The sequence below is a fragment of the Vanellus vanellus genome (genome assembly GCF_965231255.1).
Source record: "Vanellus vanellus genome assembly, chromosome: 2".
Lineage (NCBI taxonomy): Eukaryota > Metazoa > Chordata > Aves > Charadriiformes > Charadriidae > Vanellus > Vanellus vanellus.
Window position 1 is genome coordinate 36,476,629 of NC_138906.1, and position 23,229 is coordinate 36,499,857.

Consider the following 23,229-nt stretch of genomic DNA (forward strand, 5'->3'; position numbering starts at 1 on the left):
TATAAATGTCAGCATTAAAACAACTTCCTTTATTATAATTTGAGATGATTCACTCCTACATAACATTTTCCTGCAGAATGCTGCAGCCGTGTATGATGTTTGGAGTGTATTCATCAGAACTACCCACTCCCGGGTAGACTACAACATGGGACATTTTTAATAGGTTTTCCTTACACTGTTAGAAGAAATATACATTTTTCATTCATCAGTCTAAAGTGATCAGATAATGCTCAAAACCCAAGAGCTTGACAATTTTAGAAATACCATGAAAGATTATAACTGCTTCCAGCTGTACTTACCCCCTTCCCTCCCCACCAATCCTGCACCATGAATATTTCAACAACAAACAATTCTGCCCTCCCTACCCCATCCCGCTTTATTTTATTTTTCTTTTCCATTTTTAAGAAAAGAAAGAAGCACAACTGAAAGTTTTATTACTCACATCAGGAAAGAAATTTGTTAGACTTCATCAGTATGAAGGTGTGATGTCAGTTCACAAAATAACGTTCATTGTGTAAGTTACTCCAGAGAGAAATACATACATATTTATATGATGCCACATATGTATAGAAACAGCAGCCTTTGGTACCAAAAACCTTTCCTTTTATAATTTCCTCAAAAAAGTATGAAACTTCATGTAATTTCAGTTGTACCAATATGAGCCTATGTCCTGGGTTCGAGCCAGACCACAGTTAGAATAATTAGCTGGATAAAATAAAAGGATAACTTGACTTTAGCACTGTTTGACTGGTAGCCAACAGTATTGTAAACATTGTTACATATCTACATTTTGTGGCATTTTAGATCCTTTGAAATTCTAATTATTTATAGCTAAAGTGACTAAGTCTTACCAGTACAATAAACACCTTTCACAGCCAGCTTGAATGAGTGTCTACTGTGGAGATAAATGAAACAAAGCAAAACCAGTAGAATCACTTAAAAATTCTAGTCCTTTAACACTTAAAACTAATGCCATCACAACAAACATTTGTCAATTGCAATTTTATTTATCTATTCCAGTTTATGTTTCAATTTAAATGACTGTAAAACGTTTCGGAAGTATTCTCAAATGCTGCCCTGCAAGAGCAGATCCGGAGGAGCTGTAAGTTCTGCAGGTTATTTCTTTGTAATGTCTAGAACAAATCTCAAGGAAAGGAAGAGCTCTACATTCAGTACGTGTAGTGCCAGCCAATGTCTGCTACCAGCTGCCTGAAACCCTTCTATTGCTTATGGTTATGCATGCTCCAGCAGCCACAGATTAGTCAGTCTGAAAAAAAAACACTGTCTAATGTTTATTGCAGAAAAACCTGCAAAAAAAGAGGCTAATTTTTCTACTGTACAAAGTATTTACAAAAACATACAACTTCAAAAAACCAGTTTATTTCACTGGCCAAAGTATTAAACACTGAACAGGACAAATTTGTGGTTTATACATTAGGAATGTAAGTTATCGTGTACAGTTAAGAAAACACTTCACTATAAAAAGGTGAAATACTGCATTACTAGAACAGAAGTGTCACACAACAAACAAGAATGAGAGCGTGGCACATTCACTTAAACTCAGGCTCTCAGGTGAAGACAAACATCTATAGACTGATGCAGCTATTCCGCATACTTTGGTGAATATCAAGAAATGCACACATCTAGTCTGCAGTTTTAGAAGTAGAATTATACAACTTACTTGTCCCTATCAACTACGTCTCCTCATCTCTTTTCATTAATTAACCAACTTATTAATTGCTACAAACCTGAATAAAATTAGCTGCATAAAAGTTAATTGTGCTTCAGTTTAAGTCAAAAAGGGATATCTAAACTTATCTCCAGGAAAACAGGAAAGTCTACCAGAATTTTAGTGTTTGTTTTGTTACAATGTTCTTGTAGCTGCAGAAATCTGGACAGTTGGGAATGACTGTGCCTTAGATCTTCAGCCTATTTCTACACTCAAAATAATATATTGAGTGTTTATCAGCTAATCACTGCTACTGGAGTGGATTTGTCACCTATTGCTTCTCCAAATTTCTGCATAAGAATTTTTAATGTCCATTTTTAATTAAAATCTTAACAGTATAAAAGTTGGTATCAAACAATGTCACCAAATTAACTGAATGTTAATGGCTATGTAACCTTGAACAGGCTGCTGTTTTAGAATTTCAAACTAGAAAAATAATAGATACAAAAGACTAAGAATTACAGTGCTAGTTATATTTACATTATAATTTCCCTTTGTGCTTGCGAGTTACTGAAAGTACACATCCTTTGGTAGTATTCTCTTAATCTCAAGTAAGAAGTTCATGTCAAACACATTCACACCCCTGATTTGCTCGAGTCAGTTCAAAGGGCTCATACCTTATTTCCTACATAACATTGTTACATAAGCACATCTCTTCCCATAAATAACAAAAATACAGATGACAGTGACTTTTCAATGAGTAGCTTTGTGCCTGATATTAAGAATCTGAAAGAAAGAGTCTGTCAACATAATTTGAAAGTCTAAAGACTCCCATCCACAAGTACTGCTGCTGTCTGACTTTTGACCTGGTTTCAAAGACACATAGAAAAACCAAAATGCATCTAAACCTCAGATTCATATAGGCATAAAGTAGTATGAACATTGCAACGTGTACTAGCTACTGGTACAAAAACCGCCATAACATCAAACACTTAACTGATGCTTCTAGTTTTAACCTTACATGTAAGCACAGCTTTCTCAGGGGTAATGTAAGAGAATGTTTATGATCTTACAATGCTGTTCCAATATTTCATGCCCATACCACGAGACTCCTCTTAAATAAAAGAAGTACGTGCAGTTTTGCCTGTGCCAAGTGGTAGTAAAAAAGCAGAATCTGGGGAAGAGGATCTATTTGTTCCCATACTGTGCATCTGTAAAAAGCCACACATCTTGGTGGGTGGCTAAACAACCAATCAATGTTTGTTAAATTGGTGAAGCTGTAAACTTCACATGAAGCCATAAGCAATCAAGTGTATAAATACAGTAAGTCAAAGAGGAACTTTCCAAACTATCAGAAGTTGATGCAAAATAATTACAATTGTTGTCTATTCACTATTACTGTCAAATGTGAACCAAATAAGAATTTATGGGCTGCAGGTTTAAGAAAGTAATGTATAGCATATTAAGGAGCTTTATGTACCAATATCAGCATAAACCCTCAATGTTTTATTTTGCATACTTGCCAATTGAACATTAATCTGTTGACAAAGTTATGCTAATACTAGGAGGTCGCTGCTGATTAGGTTGTTTGCTTAAAACCGGGAGATCTGTTCTTTCTGTTCCATATATCAGTTTTTCTTCTTGAAGACTACAAGCTGAAAACCTGTTTGCCTCTGTACCAGATACACCACCACGATTATTTGGAACTGTGACACCACTGACCTGTTCAAAGGATTTACTAAACACAGTAGTGGTTGTTCTGGCCAGACTATGGCTGCCAGGCTTAGGCAGGGACTGGCTAGTTGTCAGTGTCAGTCTCTTCAGAGAGACAAGTTCTAGATTCTCACTCATGGCTCTCTGAGTTTGTTTTCGTGACAAGTGTTCTCTGCAGGTTTCTCCTTCTTTTTCTTTTCCTCCAGCTTTGCTTCCTCCAGACCTTCGTTGGCTCTTCCCTAAAAGGTTCTTACTGCTCGTGTTGCTGCTGTTAGATAGGGCAGACTGACTGGTACTAGAAGTAGCCCTAGAGTAAAACCCTTCATCAGTTTCAGATACTTCTATCAGTTCTTCTTGGATTGCTAAATCAGTATTACCTGCATGGTAGAAAAAGAAAGAATTAGTAATTGACTTTCTCACATTAATTGATTTTATGTATTGCTAGATTTTGATATTTACAAGCATGAAGCGATACAGCAACAAAACAGAGAACACAAAACACTTACCTATTCCATTACATTTTGGAATTAAGTTCATTAGCATATAGAGTTACAGCAAATAACGCTGCATTAACAAGATCAAAAAGCATGCCCACAATCTCACTTTGTAGTGATTTTGAAAAAAAAAAAAAATAAAAATGCAGTCTTGTTAATTCATGCAGGAGATTAGAAATTTACAGATTAGAAGATACCACACAGAACAAAAAAGTTTAAATCTTATTTTGAGCAAGTGCTCTAACACATGATTTTGCAAAGCTCATTAATTATAATGATCAATGTCCCAGGACACCCAATATGGCACCTCCATATTTAGCAACCCAAGAATGCTTTAGGACTGAAAGGTCACCTTCTGCATCATAGGTCTGGTGGTATGAGTTGGAAACTCAAGCACAATATGAGATCTCCAGTATACCACGAAAGGTGGAATTTGGGAAGTCTGAGATACACAGCAAAATACTTTTTACATCCATTTTGAAGGATTCTCCATCACTGGATTTTGTAAACCAAATAAATATGCTTAATAAACTCAAAGGTAAGTTGAGTCTCACAGTGTATTTTCCTCCAGATTAAATAAATCTACTTGTAAGTATGTCATCATTGTCTGTGGCACAGACGAAGCTGTGTGCAATACATGCATTTGTGTTATTACACATGCAAATATATTAACTGCATACTTTAATTCTCCAAACATGCAGCAGTGACCCTTTCAATCAACAGTGGTACCTTAGAGTGCAGCTACAAGTGCTCTGCTAAAACTGCACTCTGCCAGATGAGTTTATTCCATCCTCCATCATTTTTCTTACAGATTTTTGCCTCCTGATTTCTGGCATGCCTTTGCTGTCAGTTCTAGGATCTGCAGCTGTTTCCTGTACTCCCTGTAAATGCTGAACATCATTCTCTGCTAGTGCTCTGCTCTTTTCCCCATTCCCGGTCCTCTCTCCAGCCACACTTGTGACACTAATCTCAGGTATGATAAAGTTGCCCAATTCAGTAGCATCATTACCATTCTCTGGTTGTTCTAGAATTAAAGATGGATAAGAAAAAAAAAACACAACAACAAAAGATGTCTGAAACAAAACATGAAACAAAAGCCAATAGATACAGATGACTAAAGCATTATGAATTAAAGCAGATGTTCACATATTAACTTATTGTTAATTAGCAACATTAGCAAGTACGGAATTTTGCTTTATTCCTAAACTGCAGGCTTCAATCTTTCAATTATTGGTCTGCACCCGCATACTGGAAAGCCCCATGCTCAATCTTTCAAAATTGAAATTTCTGAGGATCATGAAACAAACATTCAGAGACTATCAGAAACCAGAGAACTCTCCATAATTCATTTTTATGACTATATTCTCTGTATCACTATGCTAAAGTGAAACTTATTTTTACAATGAAATGGCATATCAACTTCAAGTGTTATCATATAAGACTAGGAATTCTACAGTGTCATGATGTTGCATAGCGGTCACCCTGAAAACTAATAGTGAAACTACTAAGTCAACACAAGCACACTTTGACCTCCATTTTCTTTCTTCATTTCAAAAAACTATTTTCAACCAAAAAGATACTTACAAGTAGGAAAATTCTCCCGTTACTAAAATCAACCTGTTCAGATAAAACCTATGGAGTTTTACTGCAGTTTTTGCTACCTACTAACAACATAACATAAATGTTGATTGATCTCCTCAGCCTTTTTAAGCTTCTTATATGAGCTTACAATTAAATTAGTTTGCAACCAACTTATTTGTGTCACACAAGTCAGTTACTAAGTACAGTTGAGAAAACAGGAATTAAGCTTTCTGCAGCAGTAGGGAAAAAAAACAAACACAGAAATTAAGGCAAAACCCAATGCAGCTTGGTTCTAAGATTACTTTTTTCATTTGGTAAGTTATCAACAGTGCTTAGCCTGGCCAAAAAATTATTAAGACAGTCAAAGATGTCTTCAGACATAGCCAAAAATCCCCAACCAAACAGAGAACTCTAATGCTACTCAATGCGTGAGAACCATGGTTGTGCCTAAGCACAAGAGATTTAATAATGATATTTAGTGATAAGAATGCTATAGTTCTACAACGTACTGGTAAAACAAATCCCAACTCAAAAGTTGCCTGTCTACATTAGATGAAGATTGGTTTGAGAAGGATGAACTCTTGAGAGGAAAAAAAGCAAAAACAAAAATGTGAGTTGAATATTTATAGAAATTCCATGTATATGCAAGTAACAAGTTACAACCCTAGCAGCCTGTCAGACCCACAGCATTTGAAGTATTTAAAAGACTGTCAGATACTGAGAAAAGTATTCAGAATTGCTTGATCAGCACTAGCTCTACAACCAGAAAACTGCATTTAGATGATCTGGAGAAGCTATCAGTTACAGATAGTCACGGCACATCCTCCATGAGGATGTATACCGCAGTAATACAAGTGAAAAAGAGCAAGAACTACACTATATGCTGTATAGTTATATATTCTGTGTGTTATATATGCATACTATATACAAACTCTATGGCCACAAACTTGACTAGACTTTTTGACTATAACTTCTTTCAGACCTGAGGACTGCCCAGACTATATTGCCAGTTTGCTACAGCACATGACAGAAGTTGGCAGTACAGACATTTAACTGACACTATGAAGTCCAAAAGCAGGGGAATTTATAAGATGATTTTTCACAGTGGCAGCTCTAATGCTTTTTAACTGGAGGGGATCCCCTCTTCCCCTGTCCCCACACTGAAGACTCTTGTGCAGGCACAGCGTACTTCTAGGTGAAGCAGGCTACAGCGCTGTGCTTTTTGTTAGCATTTGAGCTCTCTGCACTTATCACAACAATGAAATAAGTCTCAGAGCTAGAAGGTTATTCTGGCAGGGATGGGCATCATTGTCCCCTGATGTAAGAGCTATCCCTCATTTCACCTGCAAATGCTAAGTACATGATTCTTTCTAACTAGTCAACTACTAATGAAAGCATCTATTTACCAAGTTGTACAATTCAAAGGCAATGGCATTAATAATTGCTGCCATTAGCCAGTAACTTCCTGATATCTGGCAGGAAACTCAAGTTAGAACTGTTTCCAAGTGTTAGCCCTTCTAACAGCACTTTCTGCAAGTCTTCTATCATCAGTAACAAAAGTAAGAACCAAGCACCATGAGCTGCAATAGTAAAAATAATAATAACAATAATGCCACCTCCATCAAGTATAGCCTTTTTTCTAAAAACATAGGAGCAGAAAGGTTAGTGAGGAGAGATCTATGCTCTGATTGGCCTCATTGGTCTAATTTTACTAGGGTGAGGTACCTGTGCCTCTGCTACGCCAATCTTCAAACTCCTTCCTGCTACCCTGTCAGTGAAGGCACCTACAGGCACCTTATTTCAGCAGAACTTCTTCCCAGGATCCAATGATCTCCGCATGCACAAGTCGACTCTGCTAGAAACTTCATTTAGAGCCAGGACACCAGAGAGGAGATGGCAGAACAGAGCTTACTGTCAGTCTTCCTCACCAAGGGCAGAAAAGCTCTAATTATCAGCATCCAGCTCCAAAGAAAGGAGACTCTGAGTGCACGGCAGAAATCAGAAAAGCAGAGGAAAAATGTTCTTGTTACAGATTTTGTATAACAGTGATATTTATTATTGTTTGGTGGTGTGCATTTCTAAATGTAATATCCTACTGTGATACAGGCACTTCACTCATCATTGCTGCATTCCCCCAGCTGAGTAACCATTACCACAATGAACTGGCCAAAAAAACAAGAGTTTTACTCAGCATCATTATGTCTAGTCCTTTAGTTAAGTGCTATTAACTCCTTCTAATTAAAGGGAATATACCTTTCTCTGAGTTTAACATTGAACTACAGGAAGAAATTAATCACAAAATAGGCCACTGGGTATCTCAATTCCTGTTAACACTGTCTACCGTAGCATCTAGTCTCTTGGCAAGGGTAAGACTACACAATCCATGTCCTTCATAGTAGCATCCCCTCCCTATTTTACAACTTTTAAGAACACCTAAAACAAACCTCGAGCTTTGTAGTGCTTGGTTTTGAAGAAGCTTCTTCAAGCTGGACAACTCTTGGGGGCTATCATTTGGGAAAGATATATTAATACCCAGTGCATAAGGCAATGTAGCAAAAGAGATAACAAAGGACACTGCTAAATAGTGTAGAGACAAAACTGAATAGTTACATCAGTTTGAAAGTTTATATAAATATGCCATAGCAGTTGAAGAAAAATGCAGTTGGAGTCACATTTCTGAATGCTTTGAGGAGCACAACCAACCTTGATAAATGCATTTCATGATTACTAGCTGCTAAGAATTAATTTAAAAGATATTTCAGTCTACCTTATTATTATGATTGCCCACATCATTTACCTCAGATTGCACAGGGAAACTGCCAATTTGGATTGTAATTCAATTTTAACCACCACAAGCTTAAGCTGCATTTCCTGCACAACAGTGTTAGCATTTTGAATTATCACAAAAGCATCAAGCTTATATCCCAAAATTAACATTCATTCCAGATTCCTAAGAGTTATAACTATTTCAGGAACTAATACTGCTTCAAAATAAGTAAGAAAACACTCTCCACAGAGATTCAAAGACTAATGTTTCTAAGCCTTGTATACTACATGAAAGTCAATCTCTGCAATGGGAAAAAAAATAACATCTTGTCCTTCTTCTCTAGTTGATGTCTTTGTGTTATGTACCTTTCCAACATCTGCTTAGCTCTTCTGACTCAGTCATCTGACTATTTCTCTTACATGCATTACCTCTAGACACGGGGTTTTTTCCTGAGCAACCCTTACATTGGGCAGTTTGGCAGATTTTACATTAGTAAAAAATGTATTGCTAGGGCTTTTTTTTTTCCTAGCTTCCATAAATAACCATTCATTTAGGTGTTTATGTCCCTGACACACTGTATGATTTTTCTGGTTTTCCTCTATTTGTGAAGGGAAATGGAGATGACGCTCAAGGCTTGTTTTTAAAACATGAATACTACAAAAAACCTAACACTTGACAGAGGAGTTATTGCTCCTCTTTTTAAAGCTTTACGATTTATAGGCAATCCAATTCAATAGCACTAAAAAATTTGTTGATAAGCAGTGGCTAGTATCAACTGACTCTATAAATACTATCCATTTGTGATTAGATGGATCCATTTTGCAAATGATATTTACCTTTACAACCCCTAAATTACCTACCTTAGAAGTCCAAATTCCCAATATAAATTTGATTTTAAAAAAAGTCCTTCTAAGTGACAGCTCTAATGAACGAGTTGCAAGGTTGAGCATCACAATAAGATTAAATGTTAAGTTGACCCTTTTTTCAAAACTGACTTCAATCTAGAGTTCTAGCAAAGGCAAGTAAGATTTAATGTCTGAAAACTTTTACAGTAAACTGACTTTTTTTAAAGATAAAAAAAATGAAGCCCATGTTTCTCAGCTGGAAATGTGATCGGCTGCAATTCTTTTATTCACTTTACACAAATAGCTAATAATTGAAAATTGCTGCCCTGGCTTCCCCAATGGATACTTTGCTTCATCAGGTCTTCTGGTTCACGTAATGTGTAAGATCAAACTACCTGTCAGCTGTCTCCTCTAGCTTCCTAATCCATTTGTACAACTCATTTTTATTATACTGAAGCACAAAAATGAAACCCCTGAATACTTCCCCACCCCCCCACCCCCCCCCCACCCCCCCCCCACTGTGGGAGAGAGGATAGTGATCAGGAGGTACAAGGTTTCTCATCCGATTACTACCAATTCCAGTATTTATTTTAATTCAAACAAGCTTCTGTAAGCACAAGCCTCATTATTCTTTCTGCGTGATGACCCTGAAGATCTATTCCATAACTTTCTTTCATCAGGACTTGTGGGGCACTGAATTTTGTTATTAGGAATTTTGAAATCAGCAGACCATCCACTCTGACTTCAAAAAGGCTTTTCAAGTCACAAACGATTTTGTTAGTATTGTATAATGAAAATTTTGAGGAGATCAGCTGAAGTGGTATATGCATGGAACATTTACCATATAAAACAAAACAACTGGACAGTCAGTTAGTCAAAGATACCATAGACTCAGTTTTGACCTTTAAACTAGCCTTCTGTTTACATAGCCTTCAAATTTACAACTACTCCCACAACCTGCTACACAAGTTCTCCTCCACCCCTGCCCCACACCAAGTGATTTTCTTTCTCTTCATTAAATCCTCTACCATCAAGGCAAATCCAAAGTTTTCCCAATAACCCCAAAAAAATGTTGGCAAGAGCTTTTTTGTAAAAGCCCTTAATGTTTCAACCCTCACCCCTAAACACTGACTACTCCTCACTTGGGTCATGCTAACTAGATTATCACCATTTCTCTCAACTTGTTCTGCTTTATGAGACTCCCATAAATCACAGCATTCCCCACCCTCCCCCTTTCTATGAGTCCTACTATTATTCTCATTTCCCTTTCACCTTACTGTTATCTACTGCAAGGCACACTTGTCCCACCCATTTTTTCCTTGAAGTTCACCAAGCATTACCCCCTGCAAAAAGGCAATAATTGTAAAACCCTCTAGATTTCTGCATTTGCTGAAAAATTTGCATTCTTATAAGGATGGTTCCAATACTGACTCTTTAATGCTTTTATTCTATTTTTTCTGCAAATGCAAAGACAAAGGGAATGTTTATTTTAATACAACTTCAATTCCTCTGAATGAACTAGCACTCAGTACCCTTGATTTGTGTTGCCCTCCCCCACCTCATTTGAACAAGCATGAGAACCACTCAAAAATAACAGCTGACAAAATTGCTAAGCTTCAGAGAGCATTTGTCCATTTAAAAGCTTAGCTATCCATAGTTTTCTTGCACCTGGTCGATAATCCCTGTTTAACAACTGTAAGCCTAAATTAAGGAAAGTAAATAATAAAGATTAAAACAGTCTTGAGATTTCAATAATGACTTGCTACTGGATCTCACTCGAGTTAAAGGCACTAATGTTTTGCTCCTCAGCTTTGTCTGACAGTTTTAACCAGTTTTTAATCAGTTGAAAATAAATTTGGTTATTTTACCTTATTTTGTGCCTCATCCCCTATGGCAGCTTACTATTGGTACTACCACCACCAATGTGTATCATTACTGCTAAGATAGCTCTGTCATTATTTTAAAGTAATCTTCTACCAGGATATTTATAAATAAATTTTCTCAACACTTACTTGAATTACCTCTTGGTCCTTCACAAGTAACTGGGCAATATTTTTCTATCCGATTTGTCCACATACTACAAAAGCTCCTACAGTGCACATCATACAGAAATTTTTATGATACTACTTCAAAATCTTTATTGAACTTATTAAAAGAGCATTCTTATCTACACTCACTCACTTAGCCTGTCATCAGAATTACAAACCCAGCAGAACAAGCCATTGCCAATTTTCATTGCTGGTCCAGCGGCTCTTCCCTCATCTGAAGGTGGTAGAAGAAGTGGAATATGTTTCTCCTTTTGCAGTACATTCAGCACCATTTTTCTACTTCTCAGCCCTGACCCGTGTTCTACTTTGTGGAAGCCCTTATATTAGTTTGCCCAAATGTGCTGCTTTTGTTTGGGACAGAGTTAAATTTCTTCATAGTAGCTAGTACGGGGTTATATTTTGGATTTGTGCTGAAAGCAGTGTTGATAATAGAGGGGTGTTTTTCTTACTGCTGAGCAGTGCTTACACAGCATCAAGGCCTTTTCTGCTCCTCATACCGCCCCACCAGCGAGCAGCCTGGGAGTGCACAAGAAGTTGGGAAGGGACACAGTCGGGACAGCTGACCCCAACTGACCAAAAGGATATCCCATACCATGTGATGTCATGCTCAGCAATAAAAGCTGGGGGAAGAAGAAGGAAGGGGGAGACATTCGGAGTTACGGCATTTGTCTTCCCAAGTAACTGTTAGGCATGATGGAGCCCTGCTTTCCTGGAGATGGCCGAACACCTCCCTGCCGATGGGAAGGAGTGAATGAATTCCTTGTTTTTGCTTTGCTTGTGTGCATGGCTTTTGCTTTACATATTAAACTGTCTTTATCTCAACACACAAGCTCTCAATTTTACTCTGATTCTCTCCCCATCCCACTGCAGGGAAGCAAACAAGTGGCTGTGTGGTGCTTAGTTGCTGGCCGGGGTTAAACCATGACACCAAAACATAGTAATTTATCCCTCTACCTTTATATCTGACTTTTATTTAAGTAATTTAAGCCAGATGAGGTTCTTTGGTAAAGTTGTTAAATATTTGCTTTGCTTCAAGTACTATATGCTACTTTTCAGAAGAAAACAGTAACACCGGTCTCTTCAAAGAATCAGTAACTTTTGTACAGCTCCTTTTAACAAAAAGGTTTCTTGTGTGGATTTTTTTAAAACGTGATTTAGAAAATAAAGAATATACTTCATCTGAATTGCATTAAGATTCCCATTCACCAGTTAAGAAAATAAAATTCTACAAACTGCTACTTGCTTACTAGCAATGAAGATGTACAATAACAAAATTCTTAATATCATTTTAAATACATGTAAAAAGCTAAGAATTCATTGCAAAATGTGTTTCTTACCATGCCTTTTCCATCTATGCCCTCGGATAGACATGCTAGTCACAGCATTTCTTGATATTCTGGATGAAGTAGGTGTAATTTCAACCTGAATGCATCTTGTACCTTCTTTACTAGATTTCATGGCACCCTGAGGCAGTGAAGCTTTTATTGCATTAGCAACCTAGAACAGAAAAGATGCAGTGAAGTTCTTAATGTGAAGATCCAAATTTTAGAAGAAAAATTCTGTCAGGGGATTCTTATTACTCCAAGAAGAATACTGTGAACAATTCCAGTTTAAGGTCAAAAAGTACATTAGCTTTTTGCACAGGTTATAAAGAATGCTGGTTGCAATTACCTCTCAGAACTAAGTTACACTTAATACCTGCCACTTTTTAAAACAAAGTTTCCAGTTTAAAGATGTGGCTATTACTTAACATGAACTTCAGAGTGCTACTGCACTATCATCTAAGCTTTCAAGACTAAGTAGTATTCTACTGAAAACAGTTTGTTCACTAGGGAAGATGACAAAATAACTAAGTATACTGAAAATACCTGTGTGCATGTGTGTATACTTGCAGATCTAGCTATTCACACCAGCACAGCCACATAGACCTCATGGGATTTAGGTTCCTGGAGTGATGTTGCATCACGCACGTTCATAGGAAGGGTTTCCTAGGCTAAAAATTCTACTAAAAAAAAAAATATTGAAATGTAACACGTACCAGCAGAGGTTCTGGATACAGTTCCAGCTGTGCTCTGTACAAAACATCATCCATAGCTTTACGAGCCAGATCCCATTCTCCATTATAACTACAAAGGTAAATACATACATAATAATAAGCATCTATATCAACAGATGAACATTCTTGGTCACATAACCTTCACGGATTTAGTATTCCTTCAGAGCTCAGTTTGGAGGAGTTGAACCACTTGTGTTCATTAGCAGGACACCTGCTATTTAGAGAACTAGTTCTGAAGTAGCGTCTATAGAGACAAGGTCTTATTTTCATTAGCCACTGAGCAGTTTAAAAAAGATGACATAATTATTGATCATGAAATACTCCAAAATTCAAACAGGATTATTTTAATGTTACTCCACCTTTTGAGTATTCCTGTGTTACTAGTGTCTAATTATTTCAGTCAATGAGAGCTTCACACATTAACATGACTATCAAAGGGTAAATGACATCAGCATTTCAGAGAAAGAATAATAAGACCTTTTTTCCTTAACTAGACTGATATCAAAACTAAGCACACAAAAATGTGGACAGCAGACAATGGTTGGGGCAGGTTTGTGACTTTTTTTTTTTTTTTTTTTTAAAGATTTTTTCACATCAGAAGTTATACTTAAGTGCTGTTCTAGCCCTCTTTCCCCAGTATAACTTCAGGTAACTAGTTGGAGAACTACTATGTTCTCTTCCTGAGGACATAAATAAAACATTTCCAAGGCAGCATGCCTAAATAAGTGTAGAAGTTATACTGACATTTCTTTACTTTGTATGCATACAAAAAACCCGAACTTACAAGGCATAATAAATCCCTGTTAGCATTTGCACCATGAATTCGGATGAAACTGGAATCCTACTGTTGACTCCCTTGTACTTTCTCACTTGTTGGCGAGGGTATCCACAGACACAAATTCTAAAGAAACCATGCATTTATCATTAGAAAATCATGTAGAACACCATTATACAGAACTCTACAAGGCTAGGTGTTTAGTATACTTTTTAACTACAATAGACCAACAGGAAGGTATCTACCAACAACCCTGTGCTGAAGCAGACTATTTCTTATTGTGGAAGAAGGGTATGCCCTCTACTGGCAGAGTTCAAATCCTTCAAAATAGAGACGCCATAGACACTCATGTTACATTTTTATACTACAGTGGAACATGAAAGAAAACTGCCAGTAAAAGTCATTCTGAATCCATGCCTTTGCTGCAGAGCAGACAAAAAATAAGTTAACAGTATTTAAGGAAATAAAGCAGCATTGCAACTATTAATATTACAGACAGAAGCATGTCACTGCACGTAATACAGAAGTTGCATACAAATTTTCAAGCAAAGAGACCAGAAGTGTCACATTCATAAAATACTATTCTAAAAACAGCATAAAAGTCAGTTTCATAATTTAGTTTGAAACTAAATTCCACACCAGGTTCCATACTCAAAACATCTTGGAAATCAAAGATAATGGGTAGTTAAATATTCAATTCATTGGCTATTACTGGCCTCTGGAATAATCCAAACTGTGACAAATGACATTAATCAAAGCATTTCCTTCTCCCAAGCATGCACTAGAAGGTTTAGTCTCAGAAAGCTTCAATACCAGACAGCTTGAAAAACTTTTCTTAGTTTTTTTTTTCCAGAAAAGAAGATTGCATTGTAGTACCTTTCAAATTACATGTGCAATAGAGATTTCAGGAGCCTATGATTCTATTCTATGATTCTTTTTTTATTAATACTAACTTTGGCACTAACCTACTGCACTTTTTTCCTCTCCTTCTCTACCCTGCAACTCGTTGGTTTTTTATATTTAAAGTAGCCAAAGCAGAAGACAACTACACAACCACAACAAAAAAGCAGAGGGCTCCCCCAAGATGTCTATGACTCAACAACTCTCCCAGTATGCATTCATGATCTAATTTTGACTCTTCATGCTGATATCACCGTATCTCCAAACAACAACAAAAACACTTTAAACACTTCTTCAGAAAAGACAGGGAGCCACGCTAGTGACAATCTGCAAGGAAACTAAAACATTGAGAAGTTTATGAAGGAAGAATCATGGAATGGTTTGGGTCAGAAGGGGCCTTTAAAGATCATCTATTTCCACTCCTTGTACCATGGGCAAGGACACCTTCCACTAGATGAGGTTGCTCATGACCTTGAACACAATGCCATGATGGGGCATTTACAACTTCCCTGGGCAACCTGTTCTAGTGCCTCACCACCCTTAGAGTAAAGAATTTCTTCCTTATGTCTAATCTAAATCTACCCTCTTTCAGTTTAAAACTCTCGCCTCTTGTCCTGTCACTACAGGTCTTGGTAAAAAGCCCCTCATCTTTCTCATAGGCCTTCCTTGTTTATAACGAAGGGCTGCAATAAGGTCTTCCTGGAGTCTTTCCTCCTCCAGGCTGAACAACCCCAACTCTCTCAGTCTTTCTACATAGGACAGGTGTTCCGTCCCTCTGATCATTTTTGTGGCCCTACTCTGGACCCAGAGGTCCACAAAACAGGTCCGTGCCTTTTTATTTTACTGGGAACACCAAAACTGGATGCAGTACTCCAGGTGGGGTCTCACAAGAGCTGGGTAGAGGGAGAGAAACACCTCCCTCGACCTGCTGGCCACACTTCATTTTATGCAGTGTAGGACACAATTGGCTTTCTGGGCTGCAAGTGCATATGGCACTGTATCCCCAAGTCCTTCCCCGCAGGACTGCTCTCAATCCATTCACCCCTCAGTCATACTGGTATCGAGGATTGCCCCAACACAAGTGCAGAACCTTGCATTTGGCTTTGTTGAACATCATGAGGTTAAGATACCTACAGGTATAGGACTGCTATCTCTATGCACTCATCTATTATTGAAGGTAATTCCATAAATCCTAGGCTTGAGTTGCCACTTTATAGAATCGGTCAACTGCTGCTCTGAGCATCAGTATTTGATTATAATAGTAGCTCTGAGGAGAAGGATCTGGGGGTCATGGTAGACAGTAAATTATTCATGGCCCAGCAATGTGCCCTTGTCGCCAAAAAGGCCAATGGAATCCTGGGCTGCATAGGGAAGAGTGTGGCCAGTAGGTAAAGGGAGGTCATTCTCCTCCTCTACCCTGCATTGGTGAGGCCACAACAGGAATACTGTGTCCAGTTTTGGGCTCCCCAGTTCAAGAGGGACAGGGAACTGCTGGAGCGAGTCCAGCGAAGGGCAACTAAGATGATTAAGGGATTGGAGCATCTGCCTTATGAGGAAAGGCTGAGAGAGCTGGGACTCTAGCCTGGAGAAGAGAAGGCTGAGGGGAGACTTTATTATGGCATACAAGTATCTAAAGGGTGGGTTGAAGGAGGATGGAGCCAGGCTCTTTTCAATGGTTCCAAGTAACAGGACGAGGGGTAATGAACACAAGTTAGAACACAGGAAGTTCCGTTCAAATACACGGAAACACTTCTTCACGGTGAGGGTGACAGAGCACTGGCAGAGGCTGCCCAGGGGGGTTGTGGAGTCCCCTTCTCTGGAGATTTTCAAGACCCGCCTGGATGCAGTCCTGAGTAATGTGCTCTGGGCAATCCTGCTTTAGCAGGGGAGTTGGACTAGATGATCTCTAGAGGTCCCTTCCAACTCTGAAAATTTCGTGATTCCGTGAATTCTCACTGGAATTTACCACCCTAAACTAAAACTTCTCAGATTGGCCTAAACCAAGATTTAAACATCTGAATTCAACAATTCAAAAATCACATTTCTAAAAAAAGGATTATTTTGCTTAGTTTTTAATTTGGATTTTCAAGGGTACCCAAACATGTTAATTTGTAAATAACTGCAAGTTTTTCCCTAAATTTGATATTGTCGCTGGCCAGAAGCGCAGACTATTTAAGTAGTCCTTGCTTATTCATTCAGATTTTAAACTCTGATTATTGTTATGAATACATTACTTCAGATTGCATTATGATTTGCATCTCACTTTCAAATGGCTTAAAACTCTAAATTTTCAGAAACCAGAATGGAAATAAAAATGGAAATATCTTAAAACAGATATAGTTCACCTGCAAAGTATATGCACAGCTGAAACAAAAATCTTACTTCCAGCTAAGTGAATCAAATTGGCTGTTCTGTTAAATATACTTAAGATGTTGGAACAAAATGAGTTCATCCTTTCATATTTCTTTTTGTCCATACATGGTAAAAGTTAAAGCACAAGAGCTGTTTTTCTGACTCTTACCTAGTCTTAAACCACATGAGCCAGTTACTGAAATTAACTAGGTTGAATTACTCCCCTACAAAAATCCCATCCCATTCTTCTCCTCTTTATTCCCCAGAAGAGGCTATTATTATGCAACTTGGGAAACACTTTAGTTGCAGATAGTCCATAATTTCTACCAACAGTTTGGCTCAAGATGACACTTACAATCTACTAAAATAATCAGCATTTCAGTGTTGTGTAAAGCCCAAGGGGTGAAGACTGCAGGAAGCAAGAGTCCAGTTTAAACAAAAATGTTAGTTTACATAAAAGCTTTTTAACTGAGTCATTTTTAGGCCAATGTATCTGTTTATGCATTTACTAGATGCTATTGTATAGGGATACAGTAAGTATTTTGGGGAGAAAACTGTGAACTTACAATAGGAATGTGATCAGTTAACACTGACAGTTATAGAGAAAAGACCTTAATGCAGACACTCTATTAATGCCATAATTTTAAAAAGCCCTACTCTAATCCAAGTTACTTCCTCTAAAAGGCTGAATGTAGAATGACATCAGCTGAACTGCTTTGCTTTACATTAGAGAAAGATAACATTCTTGTGAAAAGAGACTTAGTAACTGAAGATGCCCAAATACAAAAAAATCTGAATTTGCAACACTTGAGATCAGCACAAAATATTTCATGCTGCAATTGTCACATTTACAGTTCATGTTTGTAAATAAGAATTACTACAAGCTTCCGCTTCTTTAGAGAAGTCATAAAAATTGAATTAGACTTACTAGAAGAAAGCACATTCATTGTAGATTGCTTTCATACAGATCTTCCAAAAGAAACCTGAATTCAACACTGCTCAAACCAATTAAAGGAGTTATTCTATAGATTCTTCTGAGAATTTTGTCAGCACCACATCCAAACAGGATACTGAAAGTTATTCTGGGTCTTCTGACATATATTCCCTTGAATCCCTAAAATGCTGTCAGGGCGAGATTTTCAGTAAGCAGAGAAACATGGATGCCAAAACCAGTAGGGAATGAAGAACTAAGATGAAAGTCGAATTGTATAGTATCAAATAATTCAGTATCCAAACATTCAACATTTTGAAGTAGAAAGACTTGCTTGCATCTGCTGGTAATTTGCTCAGGGGTTTTTAGAGGCCTTTTAAAAATTATTTATCCCAAATACAATCAAAACCTAATCAAGCAGAATAAGCAACATCAGCCTCATGTCCACAATCCTCAGCTTCTGAATATTTTCTACCTTAAAATTTAGACCTGCATATCTAACAAATATCTTGTAAAGACTCTTGTAAATATTGTCAAGTGGTTCAATGCTCTCTCTCACCTTCTCTGAAGAGGAGAAGAACTTACAGGCATCCATTGCCATGTTTTGTTTGCTTGAGGAACCTGGGAACTATGACTGGTTAAAAGTTCCTGTAGTTGACTTTTAGGTCTTTCTTGGGTTTCCTGGGTTAACAAGAGCATTCTGATTTTTTCCTTAACCCAAAGTCCACTTTCAAAAATTTAGCGATAGTCATGTTTTCTACCTGTTCTTCCTCTTTGAAAAAAGAAATGGATCAAAAATAGACACTATAATTAAAGCTGAGGTGGGTTTTTTTCTGGTTTTTTGGAAATACCCAAAGAATCTGTAAGAATGGATGGATTTCTAGTTTCAAGATCTACTAAAATTTCAGTAAAGTTTCAACGTGCACAGCATTCAAATATATTTAGTAAGCTTGCAAGGCAAAATTTACCAAGATTTTAGAAGACACTTCTGATTTTATTTAGTTAACACACCTACAACTACTTTGATTAAAACAAACAGTTCCCTTGATTTGACTTTTCCACTTAACAGCACTGCATATAAGCCAGGTCATTGTGTCCCCATTTTGAGATCTCAATTCAAAGTTATATAAGAGATACTTTAAAAGCAAATAATGCAGCTGTAAATACTTATGAAAAAGAGTCGCGTTTACAAGCAGCTTTTGGGAATATGAAGCCTTTTTTTATTTAAAAAAAAAGTTCAAACTGATCGCATTTCAAGTTGAAAACGCCATTTTAAGTATAATCAACCTACAGAAATTACCTTGAACAAAACTGACACAACGACTGAAGAGAAATTGCAGGCATGTAACTTAAGGCAGCATTGTAACAGAGCAGAAGGAAAGTCAGCACTTCAAACCTGGGATTTACAAGAAACATTAGAATTACATTACCAATTTTATTTTTGAAAAGAAAACAAGTTTACACAGAAATTTGCAAGAGTTACTTGAACATATTTTGTATTTTGTTTCAATAAAATTGACAATTGAGTATTTGGTTCTGTAAGCTTTTCCACTTCATGTAGTAATATACACTGCTAGTCTTTCTGCACCTACAGTTTACATGTGTTTAAAAACAAAACAAAAAACCACAAACCACCACAAAACACAGCATACACATATCCACCTTCAGTCTACAACTATATTAAAAATTATAGGAAGTTAAGATTCATTAGTAATTCTCAAGCAAAATCCTATTATACAATTTCACCTGTTCTGTGCTGTTAACATCTCCCTCTGAGGATGAGGTCCACTGTATACAACCCTGGACAGACCATGCTGCGATAAAGCTCCTTCAGTGAGAGCCATGGAGCCAATGCTGGAAGGCTAAAGGAAAGAGGGTCATTTAAAACACGTCCACCTAATGTCTTGTTACAATGCAAGTGAAAATAGGCAATGATCAGCATCACCATGTTTGTTCATGAATTTTTAACAGCCTTAAGGTTATCCAACTGCTTAGCTGTCTTAGATTTGAGAAGTTATTTTACACCAGGTAAGGTATATCTCTTCAGAATATATATAAAAAAGGCATAGTTGGAGTTATGACTATTCAGTCTTGATGAGGCCTCAGAGATCAGTTAGTGCCAGTCAGAAGACTGAGAAATATTTTCCTATGTCATCATGCAACAACTCACCCTCAGTAAGTTTGCAGACGACACTAAACTAGGGGGGGCGCGTTGATCTGCTTGAGGGTAGATTGGCTCTGCAGAGGGATCTGGACAGGCTGGACAGATGGGCTGAGGCCAATGGTATGAGGTTCAACAAGGCCAAGTGTCGGGTCCTGCACTTGGGTCACAACAACCCCATGCAGCGCTACAGACTGGGGGCGGAGTGGCTCGAAAGCTGCCTGGCAGAAAAGGACCTGGGGGTGTTGGTGGACAGCCAGCTGAGCATGAGCCAGCAGTGTGCCCAGGCAGCCAAGAAGGCCAACACCATCCTGGCCTGCATCAGGAATAGTGTGGTGAGCCGGACTAGGGAAGTAATCATCCCCCTGTACTCGGCACTGGTGAGGCCTCACCTCGAGTACTGTGTTCAGTTTTGGGCCCCTCACTACAAGAAGGACATTGAGGTGTTGGAGCGTGTCCAGAGAAGGGCTACAAAGCTGGTGAAGGGTCTGGAGGACAAACCTTATGAGGAACGACTGAGGGATCTGGGGTTGTTTAGCCTGGAGAAGAGGAGGCTGAGGGGAGACCTTATCACCCTCTACAACTACCTGAAAGGAGGTTTTAGAGAGATGGGAGCTGACCTCTTCTCCCTGGCGACAAGTGAAAGGACAAGAGGAAATGGGTTCAAGTTATGTCAGGGCAGGTTTAGATTGGATATTAGGAAGCATTTTTTCACTGAAAGGGTTATTAAACATTGGAATAAGCTGCCCAGAGAGGTGGTGGATTCACCATCCCTGGAGGTGTTTAAGAAAAGGGTAGATGAGGTGCTTAGGGACATGGTTTAGGAGTGGTGGTGTTTTTATCAGGGTAGGTTAATGGTTGGACTTGATGATCTTAAAGGTCCCTTCCAACCTCACTGATTCTATGATTCTATGATTCTATATTAAAACTACTTTTCACGTTTATTCTTAACAAATAGGGCCCTAAAACATACTGCCTTTCTCAATCAGTAACAACTTTATGTTGTGCATGTCACTTACTTCATGATAGACCGAAGGTTTGGACAAGGACGGAATTGTGAAACTCAGCACTTTGCTATGCCCCTCTTTGTCAACTATCTCCTGAAAAAGATAGAGGATACCAATGGTTACACTGTACTACGGAAACCAGACATTCAAAAGTGTTAAATGCTGGATGGTGCTGAATGGATAAAGAAAGCCAAAAAGTTATTATAGGGACAGATAGGGATACTGTAACCATCCAACCTACAAGCTAAAAATTATGTCTGTATTTGCTTTCTATCACAGTGCATTTGCTTTGTTTCTGAAAACTATTCAAATGACTTAGCAAGGGCCACATGCATTTGCATACATGCTCCACTTTAAAAAACACCAACTGGAAATCTCAATATGTTTAATCAGTGTTATCTTTTTAAATTATATACTATTTGCTAATTGTGAAGGTTAACATTTAACAATTCTGTTCTGAAAACTATTTACCCACCAAGTAATGACTGTACAAGTAATTTGTTTTGGAAATATTATAGCTCTGGAATGATTGCAGCCTCATATAGTTTGATAGTAACAAACATCATAGTATTTGCGGAAGCCCAAGTTTGATAATTCCATACTTATAGAGTTGGATGCAAAGCTTTAGAGAAGCTACTTTCCTGCAAGATACCACCACAGTGTGTTGGCAGAGTTCTCGCTCCCATAAGTAAACAGAAGACTAATGGATAAGGCAAAAAAAGGCGTGCCTGACTATCACAGAAGACCACTGAAGTGTTTCAAATAAAAACTTCAGAAGTTCCAAAGCAAACCTGAACAATAAACACCATCACACATACAATAACTTCTCCTCCCCCCCTCCTATAATTTTGGTACAGGATTTCACATATCCAAAGGTAGAGATTAGGAGGCAGTGAAGCTTCTCTCTAACACCCATGCCTTGAAAGGCAGAAGGACTAACTTCACATAGCAATTATTAAAACTCGTGTCTTACAGTAGACTATGAAGTGGTAAAGGAAGACTGAGAAGTTTCAAAAAGGCATACAGAGCTGTTATGTCTGAAGAGTTATACAGCTCCTCCACTCTCCACATAAACAACTGATACTTTAATTTCCAATATTGCTTCTGCATCCATGTGGGAAATAATTTCCTCAATACATGTGAGAATGGAAAAGAAACTGGCTACATCCAAACTTTTAAAATCTAAAAATATCAATATTTTGACTCTTCATTCTAATCAGATTTGTAATTAAGTTTCAGGAGTGAATTTCAAGACTTGAAGCAGATTAGAAAACACTGATACCTACAGCCAGGAAAGACAAAAATATCAACTGCATCTACTGTATGTCTCCAAGCTGAAATTAGAACAAACCAGTTCATGATTCTCAAGGTTCAGCCACAATAATTCCATACTCATGACAACGTAGAGAATTTAAAATTATTCTGAGCAATACTTAATTTTTCCACTTTCTTCAGTAAGAAACTGCAGGACTTTGTTGAGCGTGTTAATTCCCTCAAGTTCCAAGAAGCCACCATACATATTCACAGAAGGATTACTATTGTGTTAGGCTACATCTTTCCTCTTGCTTTTGAAAACAAAGTAACTGGTTAAAGAGAAAATACATATCTAAGCAGGTCACCTACTACTTTTCAACCTTGTATACTGAAGAACAGTACCTTCTTTATTATTTAAGTTACAAATCTCATACAACATCAACAGAGGGGAAGAAGTCACATCAGTAAAATGGCACTACTTTAGCATAAGCATTCATTATGTCTCAAAGCAGAAGGGAAAAAAAAATGTTTCCAAAAATCAGGTTAACCTACAGCTTCCTACAGAGGCTTGCTGTAAAGTTCTTATGACGTCAAGCAGCTGGTGAGGGATGGCTGTGTTACTAACTGAGGAAGAAACTGTTCATAGCTTAGCAAGATGTTACTGAAGTGGTTTCAA

At 37.7% G+C, this 23,229-nt stretch overlaps 1 protein-coding gene across 1 annotated transcript in view; it reads right to left on the reverse strand.

Moving 5' to 3' along the window:
• Positions 1 to 1,268: 1,268 nt before the first annotated feature.
• HYCC1 (hyccin PI4KA lipid kinase complex subunit 1) overlaps positions 1,269 to 23,229 on the reverse strand; it is a 48,224-nt gene continuing 26,263 nt past the window's right edge. The window contains exons 5-11 of the mRNA XM_082479586.1: positions 21,312 to 21,392; positions 19,878 to 19,993; positions 19,432 to 19,527; positions 13,958 to 14,074; positions 13,156 to 13,243; positions 12,455 to 12,614; positions 1,269 to 3,759 (exon numbers count right to left, since the gene is read on the reverse strand). Coding sequence (XP_082335712.1) covers positions 3,203 to 3,759; positions 12,455 to 12,614; positions 13,156 to 13,243; positions 13,958 to 14,074; positions 19,432 to 19,527; positions 19,878 to 19,993; positions 21,312 to 21,392 — 1,215 coding nt within the window. The 3' untranslated portion in view covers positions 1,269 to 3,202. The remainder of the gene's footprint in view (positions 3,760 to 12,454; positions 12,615 to 13,155; positions 13,244 to 13,957; positions 14,075 to 19,431; positions 19,528 to 19,877; positions 19,994 to 21,311; positions 21,393 to 23,229) is intronic.